Below are 17,694 nucleotides of genomic sequence, written 5' to 3'. Positions count from 1 at the left end.
CATGTTGGCTCATGCTTTTCCTCTTAATATTTGAGACACTGCTTGTTAAATGTATGTTTTGTCTCAAATATCAACACTTTATAGTACGTTGGAAAAAATAACACACTGTTAAAACAATACTCAAAATAATCCACATCTATAATCTAAAGCAATATATCCCTGTTGCGCTGGGAAGAAATACACTATGGGCAAAAACTACTAATGCAGGTGTATTCATATACACTACTGTATTAGTATACATATTGAAAAAATATATATAGTTATAAATATAACAGACTTTTTAAGGAGTTGTGCTTTTTTGTTTATTGAGATAATTGAAGCAGTATAAAAGTAATAAATGGTTAAAGGGGACATATCACGCTCATTTTCAGGTTCATATTTGTATTTGGGGTTTCTACTAGAACATGTTTACATGCTTTAATGTTCAAAAAACACTTAATTTTTCTCATACAGTCTGTCTAAATATACCTGTATTCACCCTCTGTCTGAAACCCCTACTCCCAAAAAAAGCCCCGCTCCTGAAAAAGCCCAGTCTGCGGTGTTTGGCTTGCGAGAAAAATACGGTTCATCTTTGCAAAGGTAGTTCTCAAGCTGTGGGTGTTATATTCTAATGAGTCTGCATGTGACATAGGAAGGGGAGCCAAATTTGAGTCAGCCAGTCATGGCTTTTTGCAGGTGAAATTAAGTGTGCTGTACAGCATACATTAATGTAGTGATTGCATTTAATGTTTGCAATAGAGAAAACAAATGAATTAGTAAAGATATCATGAAAGAGGGTTCATGCAGTATGTAGTTACAGGCACGTTGGCTGTGTCCGAAATCACGTTCACTCAGTCGCTCTACTCCCAATACACAAATCCGGGGAAGTACCGGAAGTAAACACAAGCTGTCCTAAGAGGTGTCCAATTTTATACTTTTACCTTTATTTTCTATATAACGTTACTTTTGACAACGATGTCTAGGAGTTCAGGAAGAACTTGAGCAGTTCTCAGCTGCCTAACGTTAGCACTGCTAACACTGCTGAGATAGCGTACAGTAGCTAACGTTAGCGGGCTAAAGGCACCGTCTAGGAGCTGCGGTGGTTCCACAGAATAAATTAACTCAATCAACATCATTTCTAATAAGCCATAGGCAAATGTCATCTGCATTTATAAAAGTTTAGAGGACATTGATAAAAGGTTCCTGCAATAATCCACCTTGTCTGCAGTTGTACGTTAACAAATTGCTAATCCACATATGTCTAAAATTAGAACCACAATAAAACAAGAAGTATATTTTGAAGATAAAAAGTGTAAGTTTAATGTAATGAACAAATGGAAATGAAAATCTCTTTTATGATGGTTTTTTTAAAAGAATGAATGAATGAATGATTGAAAGACTTTATTTCGAACATATAATAAATAAAAACAGATACAAAATAATAACAAACAAACAAGAGTAATAGTGTCCGAAAAGGAGTAGGCAGAAGAAAAACTTATATTATCCTACCCCTTTCTCACTTCTCCTCTATTAACTCATATATCATAGAATGATAATATAATATAATATAAAAACTATCCCAGATTTATTTACATCCCAAGTTGAATATATGAACAGCATCCCAAGTTTATTTACAACCCACAAATACATCCGGAGTTAAAAAGTATATACCCAACCTTTAACACAACTCTGCCTCAACCATATACCTCCCAAAAATATCTTTCTTGTATAGCTTTTTAAATTGATTTATATTTGTGCTCCCCTTCAACCCATCACCCAACCCATTCCGCAAATCCACACCACAGACTGAAAAGAAGAAAATTAAAAACAGCTGGTAAGTTTTTGTCTACCCCTTTCAGATTAGCTTTTATTCCATTTCATAATAATAATCCTTTGAAAAACAACTAAGAATGGAGAAAGAAAAGAAAATCATCTTTGGAAGAAGTGAACGTTTTTTTTTTTCCTTTATTAGACTATCCACCACAGCATAGTGTCGTCCACTGATGGGATCCTAATGACAAAGTATCATGCTAGTCTAGGAGGATATAAACCAACTACAGAATATTTTGCGCATTAATTCTATAAAGCTTTGGTAAATTATTTACTAATGATAAATAAGGCCAATTGCAATTACAGGGTGCCTGTTGAAAAAGTTGTCCCCAAATATGTTGAAATTACATAGTAAGAATTTATTGTAAAAACTGTAAAAAGTAAAAAAACAAAGTGTGAATGCAAAGCTTTATTCTCTTTCATGCTCAACCATTGACAAGCATTTCTATATTAATTGACTGAGAACGTGCTGGCATCTGTAAACCATTTCCTTTCTACCTCTTTCTTGCCCAGCTCCCACAGCTTAGTAAGAAGCCGAGTCCCACTTTTGGCTGTAGTCAGGAGATATTTCTCGTTGTCTGGGTATTTTCTGACATTGCACCGGCCATAAACCAGACTCTGGCACAACCGACCGAGCACCAGCAGGAAGAGGGAATCCCTTTCATCATCAGTGAGCACCATGATGCTCTCCCAGCCTGCTAACACTGCTCCACCTACATCCAAAGGACTGGGGTTCTCCAGCATCATGTATGTGATTAATACTGCCACATCAAATACATAGCAGTCATTCATGAGCAGACTAAAGTCCAGCACGCCTGACACCTCATGACGCCCGTTGTCTACCGGTGTGACAAGGATGTTTAGGTCATTTGGGTCCCCGTGTATTATTCCTGTGAAAGACACCACAGAAACACTTAGTACGTTTGTGCGTTTAAATGTACTGTAGAGAAGAATTGTACTTTTGATGGAGGCAATTTCTGATATTGGTTACCATAGTGCAGAAGTATTTAGCTCTGGTTATTTCTGTTGGATTTGCCCTGGTCAATTCTTCTTTAAAAAAGGTAATTTATCTCTGGTCTCTGCACATGGTACGGTATAGTTAAAGGGACTGTTTGTAACTTTTTAAGCGTATAAATGTAGCGGGTCGGGACACATGCGCGTGCTCGCATATGCGCGCTCGCTTGTGGCTGTACTCTCTCCTCCTCTGCCTGCTCGCCTTCACTCAGACAGAGCGCGCGTTCTCGCGTACTCGCTCCACCTCTAGACGTGAACGCGCGCTCACTCCACACTGCAGAAGAGTTAGTTTAGCTCTGAGAATATCTAGTGAATGTACAGTGGACGTTTGTGCAGAAATAACTGCTGCAGCTCCTCCAGACCAACAGAGGTTTCCCGTGTCTTGTGATGTGACGGAGCTCCGCAGAGAGAAACGTTACCGTCTCGTTACCGACCGGGTGCCGGTGTCTCCCTGCTCTCTCCGGCTGCGGGCGGAGAGAGCAGGGAGACACGCTGCAGAGCCCCGCTGCCTCAGCCTGTACTAAGACAGGAAAATCCAACACTAGGATCAGATCTAAATCATGTTCATGGAGAGACCTTCGTCTGGTCAGCTAACATTACTGCCAAGCAGCTGAAATATAGAGTGATGTTGTGCTTTTAGCTGACGTGTGTCGCCTCACTGTTTTGAGCGATGCTCGTTCATGTCTATTTAGAGCGAGCAAGCGCGAACCCGACGCTGACTTTCGTTGATTTCACGGCCACAGGTGTCGCTGTTAAGAAGCATTTCTGAAAGTTACAAATAGTCCCTTTAATCAGATGTTTACTGTGACCCGAAAAGTGGGATGAGAACGTGTTGCATAATTCCTAAGGATACAGGGCTGGGTTAGCATACACCCGGTTTAAAATTACACATAAAAATAATTTCACAAAACAAGCAGAATCATAAACAGAGATAATAAAAGTAAACCAAAGGAATACAGAGCACAACGAATGATGAAGCTTTGTTATCTGTATTACCTCTTTGGAAAGAGCTGATTTTGGGCTGCACGTGTGATTTGTACTGTTCAAGGACTGCTTTGATCACTTCCTGCAGGGGATCTCCATCCATCACTGACAGGCAGTCCTCTAGGAGAGGAATCTTGGATAAACTCCAACGCACATCAAAGTTTAAGACATCCAGGTTTGGAGATACCAGCTGAAAAAAATTAAATGTTTTCAATACTAGATATTTTTGCATGCTACTTTTTATCACAACTTTTTGATACCTTACAACTGCATTAACCGTTATAATCAGGCCCTATAAAGTGGATATGGACATGTTAAACAATATTCACTCTCCATATAGCTCTACATCAACTCCTGACAATATAATTGGGTATTTAGCAGATAAAGCCTGAACAATGAGCTGAAAGACGCTAAAATGCCCCCTGCATCAGCCATCTGCTCCAACATTTCTACTAGCTGAAATATACAAGTTTGACTTTTTAACTTACTTGTTGCAAAGTCTTATCCATGGAAGCAAACAACTTGCTGACATGATAAAGATCTAGCACTGTGACTGGAGATTCTCCGACGGGTTTTCCAGGGAGATAGGTCATCAACCTCACACAGTAGATCTGAGCGCCATGTCCACAGTCTAATAAGATAAGGTGGATACAAAAACAGGAAGATTTTCAGTTCAGTATAACGTCATCATAACTCTGGATGGTCCGGGGCTAGAACTTAAAAGATTCATGTAATTGTGGTTTAAACTGTTTAATAAAGGACAAAAGGCCTTACTTGTGTTTTCTCTGGGATACACTGGGCAGAGCTAGTGATGTTGGTTTTATCAAATCATTACTTTTAAAAGGTACAGTGTGTAGGATTTGGTGGCATCTAGTGGTGTGTTTGCAGATTGCAACCAACTGAGTACCCCTCCACTCAACTACTCCCTTTCCAAGACTGCGGTAACGTAAGCCGCCAAATGCAATACCATGGTAATGCCGTTTGCCTTGCTCAGAGGCCATCCTTACTGTTATTACAGTACTTTAGGAGAGAGAATAAAACAAACATAGGACAAAAAAAGGACATAGAGCATGGGACATTTTGGGGCGGCTGTGGCACAGAGGTAGGCCACCACTCGGAAGGTCATCAATCGGAAGGTCGGCGGGTCGATCTCTGGCTCATCCAGTCCACATGTCAAAGTGTCCTCGAGCAAGGTACTTAACCCCAAATTGCTCCCGAAGGCTATGCCATCGGTGTGAATGAGTATTTAGATCAGATCCTGATGGGCAGCACTTTGAGTGGTCGGAAGACTAGAAAAGCACTGTATAAATAAATAAAAATAAAATAAAAAGTCCATTTACCATTAGACAATCACAGTTATTATTAAATAGATTAAAAGTGCCAGGTTTAAAATGAGCCAGTGGGATGAGACATTCTGTAATTCATTCAATTTATAAAGTGCAAAGTAGTGGAAGGCAGTTTTCCCAAGTTCGGTATTGATCAACTAGAGTTAAACAGTCAGAAAATAAATGTAAGTACATAATTCAAAGCGGTAAGCAGGCTTACTTGTAAATGTAAAAATGTAAATCAACTTATATTGTCACACTTTGTACATAGCACAGCACACAGTGCTATTTAGCTTCTGCATTTAACCCATCCTAGTATATTAGGAGCAGTGGGCAGCTACTATACAGCGCCCGGGGAGCAGTTTGGGGGGGGGCACCTTGGCAGTATATATATATTTAAATATATATATATGTGTGTGTGTGTGTGTGTGTGTGTGTGTATGTCTTATTTTATTCCAGTGTGCTTTGCACAAGGCAAAGCCTTGTGCAAAGCACACGGGTCTATTATTCGACGCGTTTATTCCAGTGTGCCTAGAAGCACAAGGCAAAGCCTTGTGCAAAGCACACTGGTCTATTATCCTGCGGGCTTATTCCAGTGTGCCTAGAAGCACAAGGCAAAGCCTTGTGCAAAGCACACTGGTCTATTATCCTGCGGGCTTATTCCAGTGTGCCTAGAAGCACAAGGCAAAGCCTTGTGCAAAGCACACTGGTCTATTATTCGTCGGGCTTATTCCAGTGTGCCTAGAAGCACAAGGCAAAGCCTTGTGCAAAGCACACTGGTCTATTATTCGTCGGGCTTATTCCAGTGTGCCTAGAAGCACACTGGTCTATTATTCGTCGGGCTTATTCCAGTGTGCCTAGAAGCACAAGGCAAAGCCTTGTGCAAAGCACACTGGTCTATTATTCGTCGGGCTTATTCCAGTGTGCCTAGAAGCACAAGGCAAAGCCTTGTGCAAAGCACACTGGTCTATTATTCGTCGGGCTTATTTCTTATTCAGACTTCTGCCTAAACTTTGGCACGCTACTCCTCCGGCAGCGTTGCCAACACCTGTACAAAAAATACATCAAAACGTGCGGAATGATCGGGAATCGTGTGCTATGACCTGGCTAAGAGATTCACGCAGCGGTTTCCGAGAAAATCGCGCGAAAGCGCGATTTTTTTGCTCCATTGGAATGCATTGAAAATCTACGTGAAGAGTGCTCATAAACACTCCTCTTTGGGGCCATACAGAGTCGCCATACTTTAACGTAGAAACGTGATTAAAAGTTTAAACGGGTCACGAGACTTGGGACTTTATTTGGCCAAATGGAAATTTTTTGATAGCTGGCACGGTTTTCACGAAATCGCAGTTTACGTTTTGTGAAATTTTCAGACCGCTTCAGATTTTATAATGGGTGTGTATTGCGTGGGTCGTTAAGGGCTAGAGCGCGTGACATCATCGCTAGAGTGCGGGAAAGCTTTGAAATCTTTTGAAAATTTTCCGAACAAATTGCTCTGTAGCCCACAACGTCCACTCCTCATACACAATTAATACATCAAAACGTAGGTATTTTTGTGCCGGTCGCAAACATGTAGCTATGGAATCAGTCGGACTTACACATTTGGCGACACATGCCTGAACGTGAGAGCAACTGCAGGCTTCGCTCCCATAGGGCCCCATATTAAATTTCACAGAATGTTTTGGATCAGAGAAAAAAGTTACTACTTTTCGAAACTGCCGCCGAGGTCACATTTTTGAAACTACAGACCCAAATGTCGCACCATTTGTTCATCAGAGACTCCTAACTGGTCTCATGAACAATCTAAGCGATAGGAGTCACGGTTTCTGTCGTAGAAGCACTTTTATGACATGTACGTCTCTGGTTAACTCCTATTATAAACTGCCCCACTGCAGCAGTTGCCAATCGCCACGGCAACTTCAGATTGCTGCTAGACAGCTGATTCACATTAGCCAATCAGAGCAGGCTGACTAACTAACACACACACACACACACACACACACACTATTTACTGTATCACGCCATTTCAGTGGGCCAACATGCTCTAAACCAGGGCTTCAATGGATCAGGGCTATTATTTATGTTATGAATTACACCTGTGATTAAAAGCCCCCAACTCTCATTGTATGATAACAGGAAACTAGGTATTCTCCTACTTTTCAAAATAAAAGCCCTCAACTCTTACTTTATAATAACAGGAAACTAAACACTCCTCTCGGCCCCCCAATCACCATGGCAACCAGTGACAGAATGATCGGGAATGGTGTGCTATGACCTGTCTAAGAGATTCGCGTAGCGGTCTCCGAAAAAAATCGCACGAAAGCGCGATTTCTTTGCTCCATAGGAATGAGTGGCAAATCGACGTGAATAGAGCTCAAAAATACTCGTCTTTAGGGCCATACAGAGTCGCCATACTTTAACGTAGAAAAATGATTAAAAGTTTAAACGGGTCACGAGACTTGGGACTTTATTGGGCCTATCATCCCCCTCTTCTAACCTCACTGTGGTCCTCAGACCCCCCCCCAGCACCAGGCACACTGGTCAAAATTTCTTGCGAAATTTTCTAGTTTCTTATTCAGACTTCTGCCTAAACTTTGGCGCGCTACTCCTCCGGCAGCGTTGCCAACACCTGTACAAAAAGTACATCAAAACGTGCGGAATGATCGGGAATCGTGTGCTATGACCTGGCTAAGAGATTCGCGCAGCGGTTTCCGAGAAAATCGCGCGAAAGCGCGATTTTTTTCTCCATTGGAATGCATTGAAAATCGATGTGAAGAGTGCTCATAAACACTCCTCTTTGGGGCCATACAGAGTCGCCATACTTTAACGTAGAAACGTGATTAAAAGTTTAAACGGGTCACGAGACTTGGGACTTTATTTGGCCAAATGGAAATTTTTTGATAGCTGGCACGGTTTTCACGAAATCGCAGTTTACGTTTTGTGAAATTTTAAGACCGTTTCAGATTTTATAATGGGTGTGTATTGCGTGGGTCGTTAAGGGCTAGAGCGCGTGACATCATCGCTAGAGTGCGGGAAAGCTTTGAAATCTTTTGAAAATTTTCCGAACAAATTGCTCTGTAGCCCACAACGTCCACTCCTCATACACAATTAATACATCAAAACTTAGGTATTTTTGTGCCGGTCGCAAACATGTAGCTATGGAATCAGTCGGACTTACACATTTGGCGACACATGCCTGAACGTGAGAGCAACTGCAGGCTTCGCTCCCATAGGGCCCCATATTAAATTTCACAGAATCTTTTGGATCAGAGAAAAAAGTTAATACTTTTCGAAACTGCCGCCGAGGTCACATTTTTGAAACTACAGACCCAAATGTCGCACCATTTGTTCATCAGAGACTCCTAACTGGTCTCATGAACAATCTAAGCGATAGGAGTCACGGTTTCTGTCGTAGAAGCACTTTTATGACATGTACGTCTCTGGTTAACTCCTATTATAAACTGCCCCACTGCAGCACTTGCCAATCGCCACGGCAACTTCAGATTGCTGCTAGACAGCTGATTCACATTAGCCAATAAGATAAGATAAGATAAAATGGACCTTTATTAATCCCCGGAGGGAAATTCAGGTGTCAAAGCAGCAACATCAGCAAACAGAGTGAATCACAGGAGAGGTAAAGGTATACAAAAATTCTAAAGACAATAATAGAGATATAAAAGATACAGAGTGAATGGGTGAACATAGTGTGTACAGTCTGTCAATAAATAAATGTAGTATGTACAATAAATAAATAAATAAATAAATGTAATATGTACATATGTGCAGTCAGCAATAAAGTGGTATATAGGATGTATAGTGTAAAGTGAGTGTAAAGTGCGCCAGATAGTGCATGTTTAAATTTCTTAAAAGTCCTAATAGTTGTCATATGGGGGTCAGCCTTGGTTGTGGAGCCTGATGGCTACCAGCATGAAGGACTGACCCAGGCGCTTTGTGTTGTGCCGAGGAGGGATGAGTCTGTGGCTGAAGGTGCTCCTCATCTTGACTAGCTCATCATGGAGGGGGTGGAAGGGGTTTTCCAGGATAGCGTCCAGCTTCCTCCTCATCCTGCCCTCTGCCACCACCTCCAGACCGTCCAGCTCAGATCCAACCACAGAGCTAGCCTTCCTCACCAGCCTGTTCAGTCTGTTGGCATCCCTTGTGTTCATGTTACCCCCCCAACATACCACAGCAAAAAAGAGAACACTGGCTACTACAGACTGGTAAAACATCTGCAGCAGCCTATTGCATACATTAAAAGACCTGAGCCTCCTCAGGAAGAACAGTTTGCTCTGTCCCTTCCTGTAGAGGGCCTCGGTGTTATCAGTCCAGTCAAGTCTACTGTTCATATGTACTCCCAGGAACTTGTAGGTGTCCACCACCTCCACCTCCTCCCCTCGGATGGTGATGGGAGTTGGGGGCCTCGTGCTCCGCCGGAAGTCCACCACCAGCTCCTTGGTCTTTCCAATGTTGAGCTGGAGGTGATTGTTATCACACCACCCTATGAAGTTCTCCACCAGGGCTCTGTACTCCTCCTCGTTGTCATCTGTGATGCAGCTGACGATGGAGGAGTCATCGGAGAACTTCTGTAGGTGGCATGTACCCGAGTGGAAGCGAAAGTCGGAGGTGTAGGTGGTGAACAGGAAGGGAGACAGCACAGTTCCTTGGGGGGCGCCGGTGTTGCTCACCAGCACATCTGACAGGCTGCCCTGCAGTCTGACATACTGTGGTCTGCTGGTGAGGTAGTCCGTAATCCAGGCCACCAGGCCATGATCTACCTGCATCACTGAGAGCTTCTCAGCTAGCCGGAGTGGCAGGATGGTGTTGAAGGCACTGGAGAAGTCAAAGAACAATATTCTTACAGAGCTGTGCGGCCTCTCCAGTGTAGGCTCTGTGGAGCATGTAGGTGATGGCATCATCCACACCGATGTTTTCCTGGTATGCAAACTGCAGGGGGTCCCGGAAGTCGCTCACAAGGGGCTTGAGGTGCTGCAGAACCAGTCTCTCAAAGATCTTCATGACGTGTGACGTCAGAGCAACTGGCCTGTAGTCATTGGGGGTGCTGGGGTGTCCCTTCTTGGCCACCGGGACGATGCAGGAGGTCTTCCAGAGCTGGGGAACCTTCTTCAGCCTCAGGGAGAGGCTGAAGAGGTGCTGGAACGCTGCTGCCAGCTCCCCAGCACACGCCTTGAGCACCCTGGGGTTGATGTTGTCTGGTCCCCTGGCCTTGTTCACGCTGATCTTTGAGAGCTGCTTCCTCACCTGGCCCCTTGTGATGATCAGGGTGGATGTTGCAATGTCTCCAGGTGCAAAGGACATGCTGTGGATGTGCTCCTCAGGGTAGGTATGGGGGGGGCAAGCTGCTGCTGCCTCCTGGGGATGGGTGCTGGGGGGAGGAGGAGAGGTGTGGAAGGGGGGGGAGGAGGAGGGGAAGGAGAGGTGTGGAGGGGGGGCACTGGTGTTGGTGAGTGAGGACCCAGGCTGTCCTGCTGAGCTCATGGGGGTTGGTTGGTCAAACCTGTTGAAAAACAGGTTTAGCTCATTTGCATGTTCCTGGGTCCCCTCAACACCAGGGCTCGGCTGTTTGTAGCCAGTTATCTTCCTGAACCCCCCCCCACACCTCCCTGGAGCTGTCGGCCTGTAGTCTCCCCTCCAGTCTGTCTTTTTAGGTGTCCTTGGCCGCCCTCAGCTCCTTCTTCAGCTCCTTCTGGACAACCTTGGCCCCCTCAATGTCCCCGGCCATGAACGCCCTCTTCTTCCTGTTCAACAGGGCTTTAATGTCCCCATTGATCCAGGGCTTGTTGTTAGGAAAGCAGCGTACCTTTTTGGTGGGTACGATGCTCTCCTCACAGAACCTAATGTAGTCTGTGATGCAGTGGGAGAGTCCATCGATGTCCTCACCGTGGACCCTGTCAAACAACTCCCAGTCTGTTGACCCGTAACACTCCCTCAGCTCCTCCTCAACTTCCACTGACCACTGTTGAACAGTCCTGGTGGTGGCGGGCTGCCTCCTGACAACAGGCTTGTATGTTGGCACAAGCCTGATGAGGTTGTGGTCTGAACCGCCAAGGGGGGGGAGAACAGTGGCGCTGTATGCCTCCTTAATGTTGGCATACAGCAGGTCCAGGGTCTTATTGTGTCTGGTGTTACAGGTCACATACTGGGTGAAGTTCGACAGGGCTCTGGAGACCTTCACATGGTTAAAATCACCATTTACAATGATGAATGCCCTGGGGTGCCTCGTCTGTAATCCCGCGACGGTGGAGTGGATGACGTCACTCGCCTGAGCCGCCACAGCAATCGGTTGAATATAAACAGTTACTATGATGCAATCAGAGCAGGCTGCCTAACTAACACACACACACACACGCACACACACACACACTATTTACTGTATCACGCCATTTCAGTGAGCCAGCATGCTCTAAACCAGGGCTTCAATGGATCAGGGCCATTATGTATGTTATTAATTACACCTGTGATTAAAAGCCCCCAACTCTCATTGTATGATAACAGGAAACTAGGTATTCTCCTACTTTTCAAAATAAAAGCCCTCAACTCTTACTTTATAATAACAGGAAACTAAACACTCCTCTCGGCCCCATAATCACCATGGCAACCAGTGACAGAATGATCGGGAATGGTGTACTATGACTGTTCTAAGAGATTCGCGTAGCGGTCTCCGAAAAAATCGCGCAAAAGCGCGATTTCTTTGCTCCATAGGAATGAGTGGCAAATCGACGTGAAGAGAGCTCAAAAACACTCCTCTTTAGGGCCATACAGAGTCGCCATACTTTAACGTAGAAAAATTATTAAAAGTTTAAACAGGTCACGAGATTTGGGACTTTATGGGGCCTATCATCCCCCTTCTTCTAACCTCACTATGGTCCTCAGACCCCCCCCCCCAGCACCAGGCACACTGGTCAAAATTTCTTGCGAAATTTTCTAGTTCCAGTGTGCCTAAGCACAAGGCAAAGCCTTGTGCAAAGCACACTGGTCTATTATTCGTCGGGCTTATTTCTTATTCAGACTTCTGCCTAAACTTTGGCACGCTACTCCTCCGGCAGCGTTGCCAACACCTGTACAAAAAATACATCAAAACGTGCGGAATGATCGGGAATCGTGTGCTATGACCTGGCTAAGAGATTCGCGCAGCGGTTTCCGAGAAAATCGCGTGAAAGCGCGATTTTTTTCTCCATTGGAATGCATTGAAAATCGACGTGAAGAGTGCTCATAAACACTCCTCTTTGGGGCCATACAGAGTCGCCATACTTTAACGTAGAAACGTGATTAAAAGTTTAAACGGGTCACGAGACTTGGGACTTTATTTGGCCAAATGGAAATTTTTTGATAGCTGGCACGGTTTTCACGAAATCGCAGTTTACGTTTTGTGAAATTTTCAGACCGCTTCAGATTTTATAATGGGTGTGTATTGCGTGGGTCGTTAAGGGCTAGAGCGCGTGACATCATCGCTAGAGTGCGGGAAAGCTTTGAAATCTTTTGAAAATTTTCCGAACAAATTGCTCTGTAGCCCACAACGTCCACTCCTCATACACAATTAATACATCAAAACTTAGGTATTTTTGTGCCGGTCGCAAACATGTAGCTATGGAATCAGTCGGACTTACACATTTGGCGACACATGCCTGAACGTGAGAGCAACTGCAGGCTTCGCTCCCATAGGGCCCCATATTAAATTTCACAGAATCTTTTGGATCAGAGAAAAAAGTTAATACTTTTCGAAACTGCCGCCGAGGTCACATTTTTGAAACTACAGACCCAAATGTCGCACCATTTGTTCATCAGAGACTCCTAACTGGTCTCATGAACAATCTAAGCGATAGGAGTCACGGTTTCTGTCGTAGAAGCACTTTTATGACATGTACGTCTCTGGTTAACTCCTATTATAAACTGCCCCACTGCAGCAGTTGCCAATCGCCACGGCAACTTCAGATTGCTGCTAGACAGCTGATTCTCATTAGCCAATCAGAGCAGGCTGACTAACACACACACACACACACGCACACTATTTACTGTATCATGCCATTTCAGTGAGCCAGCATGCTCTAAACCAGGGCTTCAATGGATCAGGGCCATAATTAATGTGATCAATTACACCTGTGATTAAAAGCCCCCAACTCTCATTGTATGATAACAGGAACTAGGTATTCACCTACTTTTCAAAATAAAATCCCTCAACTCTTACTGTATGTTAACAGGAAACTAAACACTCCTCACGGCCCCCCAATCACCATGGCAACCACTGACAGACACGCACGCAGCGAATGGGCCTACAGTTATGACCTCACTATGGACCTCAGACAGTCTGAATCTGCCCCCCCCACCCATCCCCCCAGCACCAGGCACACTGGTCAAAATTTCTTGCGAAATTTTCTAGTTTCTTATTCTTCTTCTGCCAAACTTTGGCACGCTACTCCTCCGGCAGCGTTGCCAACACCTGTACAAAAAATACATCAAAACGTGCGGAATGATCGGGAATCGTGTGCTATGACCTGGCTAAGAGATTCGCGCAGCGGTTTCCGAACACACACACACACACACACACACACACACACACACACACACACACACACACATTTTAACTATGTAACTCTTATTAGCAAATAGGCCCACAGTTATAGGAGGAGCACAGCTCCTCCTATAACATTTATACATTATAATTTAAACATTATAATATACATTTAAACATTATATACATGCATTATACACAGTTATAGGAGGAGCGAAAGAAAATACATTTTCAGATCACCAACCACTCAAAAACAACCAGTGTTGTAATTAGGTAGAATGAATAAACCGTTTCTATATTCATACCAAACCATAAATACCAGTATATTATCAATTTTAAATACATAAAATATATTAATAAGACAACCATTTCTAGTCTCTTTGGTTCAATGTGCTCTGCAGCGTAATTTCAATCTGGCATTGCAGAACAGAAGCTGCGGCCTACCGTAGCGTACAGGCCTACAGTTATAGGAGGAGGGAAGCTCTCTTTCCACTGTTCCAACAATCACAAACTCTGGTTTTGGTCAAAATAAACCCTTAATTCATAGCATCAACAGATAGATATTCAGTTTGTTCAGTTCAGTAACATTTTTGACGCTGCATGGCGCTGTTGTGTGTGTTCGTGTGTGTGTGTTAATCTCCCGACAGAGGGCGCAGAGAACAGAAGCTGCGCGCAGTTTAAATGACACCAATAGCTTACTGTGTGTGTCACCTAGCATAGTTTTTATAGCATGACTAACTTGAGTTTTGAACTAATATTTCCCGCCAGTAGGTGGCTAATCACGTTGTTTTGATTTCAAATGTAAACTCACTTTCATTGGGCAGACCAATGTGTAAGCTGTTGCTAAGGGTCAGGGGGGCCCCAGCAACCAGCCTGACGAATCAGAGCGAAGCTCCTCCTATAACATTTAAACATTATAATTTAAACATTATAATATAGATTTAAACATTATATACATACATTATATACACAGTTATAGGAGGAGCAAAGCTCCTCCTATAACTGTGTATAGGCCTACAGTAGCGTACAGGCCTACAGTTATAGGAGGAGCGAAGCTCCTCTTATAACATTTAAACATTATAATTTAAACATTACAGTAGTAGGCCTACAGTAGCGTACAGGCCTACAGTTATAGGAGGAGCGAAGGAGCAGTGTTAATGTAAATGTACGTTGTTTTGATTTCAAATGTAAACTCACTTTCATTGGGGAGAATATGAACTAGTGTGTCAGCTGTTGCTAAGGGTCAGGGGGGCCCCAGCAACCAACCTGACGATGTTTCCCGCCAGTAGGTGGCTAACCACTTGGGGTGTCTCCTTTAGTCATAGAGCAGTGTTAATGTAAATGTATGTTGTTTTGATTTCAAATGTAAACTCACTTTCATTGGGCAGACCAATGTGTAAGCTGTTGCTAGGGGTCAGGGGGGCCCCAGCAACCAACCTGACGAATCAGAGCGAAGCTCCTCCTATAACATTTAAACATTATAATTTAAACATTATAATATAGATTTAAACATTATATACATACATTATATACACAGTTATAGGAAGAGCGAAGCTCCTCCTATAACCGTGTATAGGCCTACAGTAGCGTACAGGCCTACAGTTATAAATGGTAAATGGAAATGGACTTGGACTTATATAGCGCTTTTCTAGTCTAGCACTTGCCAGTAACCTTCATCCATCATCAAGATAGGCAGCTGAAAACCTGGAGCAATCATTAAGAACAATGTCCATTAATCTTTGAAAGGTCGCAGTTGCGCCATGAAGGCCAAAGAGTAACACAGTGTACTGGAACAAGCCCATCCCTGGAATCTGGAACGCTGTGTATTCTTTGCAAGATGGGTCAAGAGGCACTTGCCAGTAACCTTTACAAAGGTCTAATGCTGTGATGTAGTTGGCTTTCCCGATTCTCTCTAGCAGCTCATCAATACGGGGCATGGGATATGAATCAAAACAGGAAATACTGTTAAGTTTCCTCATGTCTGAACAGAACCGAGGTTGAGTACAATTTTTCTTGGGAACAAGCACTATGGGGTTTGACCACTCACTTCTGGATGGTTCAATGACTCCCATGTCCAACATCATCTGCACCTCCTTCTTCAGTGGTTCCATCATTCCAGTGTGCATAGAAGCACAAGGCAAAGGTATTCACCTACTTTTCAAAATAAAATCCCTCAACTCTTACTGTATGTTAACAGGAAACTAAACACTCCTCACGGCCCCCCAATCACCATGGCAACCACTGACAGACACGCACGCAGCGAAAGGGCCTACAGTTATGACCTCACTACTAATTTTCTAGTTTTGTATTACTATTTTCATTTTCTTTAGTAGTAAAACTAGTGAGTAATTAGAATCCTGATCTGCACTCTGAAGGAACTGGCCTTCTACCTCCAAGAGGTCAAGGCCCAGTTACGTGTTGGTTAATCTTGTATGACAAAGAGATTTTCCAAACAGACGGGTTAAAGCATAATAATACAATTTATTCCGAACAATCAATGTTGCATAAAAATAAAAGAGTATACAGATATCTGGATCCAGTCTACGTGTCCCTGACAACATACAGTGCATGGGTCAGTTCGTGAAGTCTGAACCCCGAGCTATCCCTGATCCAGCCTATTCATGGTTTACACAATATTAATATTCATGAGCTTATGGCACGTGATGTTTTTGCTGCATATGTTCTTCTTTGTTTCTCCTTCTGACTCCTTTCTCTCCTTGACCTTGCAAAAAGAACAGAACGTACATCCTCCCTGTCCTCGCAAACACTTCATGCACAACAAATCCAACAATCAGGTTATTGCAGGTCATTGTAAGCACTTTTGTACATAATAAATCCAACAACTCCATACTAGTTGGTGGCGGTAATGCACCATAAAGTTGTTTGCCAACCGCCATAAAGCTCCAACAAAGAAGAAGAAGCGCTCCATGTGAGTAATGTACAATCTCGTGAGAAAAAAGGATGCAGAAGCAGAGAGTCTACGGATTCCGGCAATATCTGAACCATATTTCTGGGCGGTATTATCACAAAGATATCAATAGAAACATAGAGTAAACAATGTGTATACACGCCGCCGTGTTTGTAGACCTCAGAGTGATTAAACCACCCACCTCTTGCTGCTCTTGCTTTAGATTCACTCTGTTGTCTTGTTATTATGACTCAAGCTAAGAGAAACTTTATGAAATTGGACTGCAGAAATATTTTGTTGTTACCTATTTCCTCCATACTCATGAGCTGCCCTGTGGTGGTGGTGGGCACGACTGTATGAGTAGGAACTCCATGCTGGCATAGAAAGGATATGGCGAAGGTCTGCACCTCCAGCCGGGTCGCATTCTTACTCTCTTCTGAGTTCATGATCTTCAGCACGTGCCTGGTGCCATCCTTGTCCTCTATGAGGAAGTTCTGGTCTATATAACTAGGCAGGGTGGAGATCTCAGTTACGGACACCCCATAAAGTTGCAGTGATAGTTTGCTTGCTTGCTGCAGGGTGAGCCTCGGCCTTGGATCAACAGCTGTGGCATTATCTGCACATGGGAATAAAATCACAACACAAACTTTTTAAACTGTGAAAACCAGAAACACATGTTTGAGTTTGTCAGTCACTTGTAGTAAAACTTTGTAGAGACAGATGCAAGTGTGACAGTGACTGGACATTTTGCTCTACCTGTTTATACTGACTTGTTCTACCTGTTTATACTGACTTGCTGCATTTCTGTTTTGTAGTGACAATGGATGATCTGCTAGTTATGACGGTTTGACACCTGATGCTTTTTTTCCCATCGTAATTCTGCTTTGATTTGATGTTATATATCTTATGTTTGTTATATGTCACCCTGCTCCAGTAAAATGAGACGTTTTCTAAAAGGGGCTTTGGTGCTCGGAAACACCACCGCTTTTGTCAACAAGGACCGCTAAAATCAACCCAAAGTCAAAGTTCCTCATAGTAGCTTTACGTAAAAGTATGTAAGCATAATCAGAAAAATGTACTTAAAGCAGAAGTGGGTAGAAACGGAGCACAAATGATTTAAAAAAAGT

At 43.4% G+C, this 17,694-nt stretch overlaps 1 protein-coding gene across 1 annotated transcript; it reads right to left on the bottom strand.

The window, feature by feature from the left end:
• Positions 1-1,334: 1,334 nt before the first annotated feature.
• Positions 1,335-17,249, bottom strand: LOC141767348 (hydroxylysine kinase-like). Its single transcript, XM_074634544.1, has 4 exons — positions 16,872-17,249; positions 4,296-4,438; positions 3,820-3,997; positions 1,335-2,699 (listed from the first exon to the last, which is right to left on the bottom strand). Exons 1-4 carry the CDS (start codon positions 17,011-17,013, stop codon positions 2,260-2,262), a joined length of 903 nt encoding a protein of 300 aa, XP_074490645.1. The 5' UTR covers positions 17,014-17,249; the 3' UTR covers positions 1,335-2,259.
• Between the last annotated feature and the right edge of the window lie 445 nt (positions 17,250-17,694).

Source organism: Sebastes fasciatus, chromosome 5 (assembly GCF_043250625.1).
Source record: "Sebastes fasciatus isolate fSebFas1 chromosome 5, fSebFas1.pri, whole genome shotgun sequence".
Taxonomy (NCBI): domain Eukaryota; kingdom Metazoa; phylum Chordata; class Actinopteri; order Perciformes; family Sebastidae; genus Sebastes; species Sebastes fasciatus.
This window is presented reverse-complemented; position numbering and strand designations above follow the sequence as displayed.

Bases quoted from the DNA above. Each gene is read 5' to 3' on its own strand.
- LOC141767348 (XM_074634544.1), bottom strand. From the start codon at position 17,013: ATGAACTCAGAAGAGAGTAAGAATGCGACCCGGCTGGAGGTGCAGACC. The intron at 4,439-16,871 runs GTAACAACAAAA...TTATCTTATTAG, and splicing joins CATGAGTATGGAGGAAATAG to ACTGTGGACATGGCGCTCAG. The intron at 3,998-4,295 runs GTAAGTTAAAAA...AATTTTTTTCAG, and splicing joins TGGATAAGACTTTGCAACAA to CTGGTATCTCCAAACCTGGA.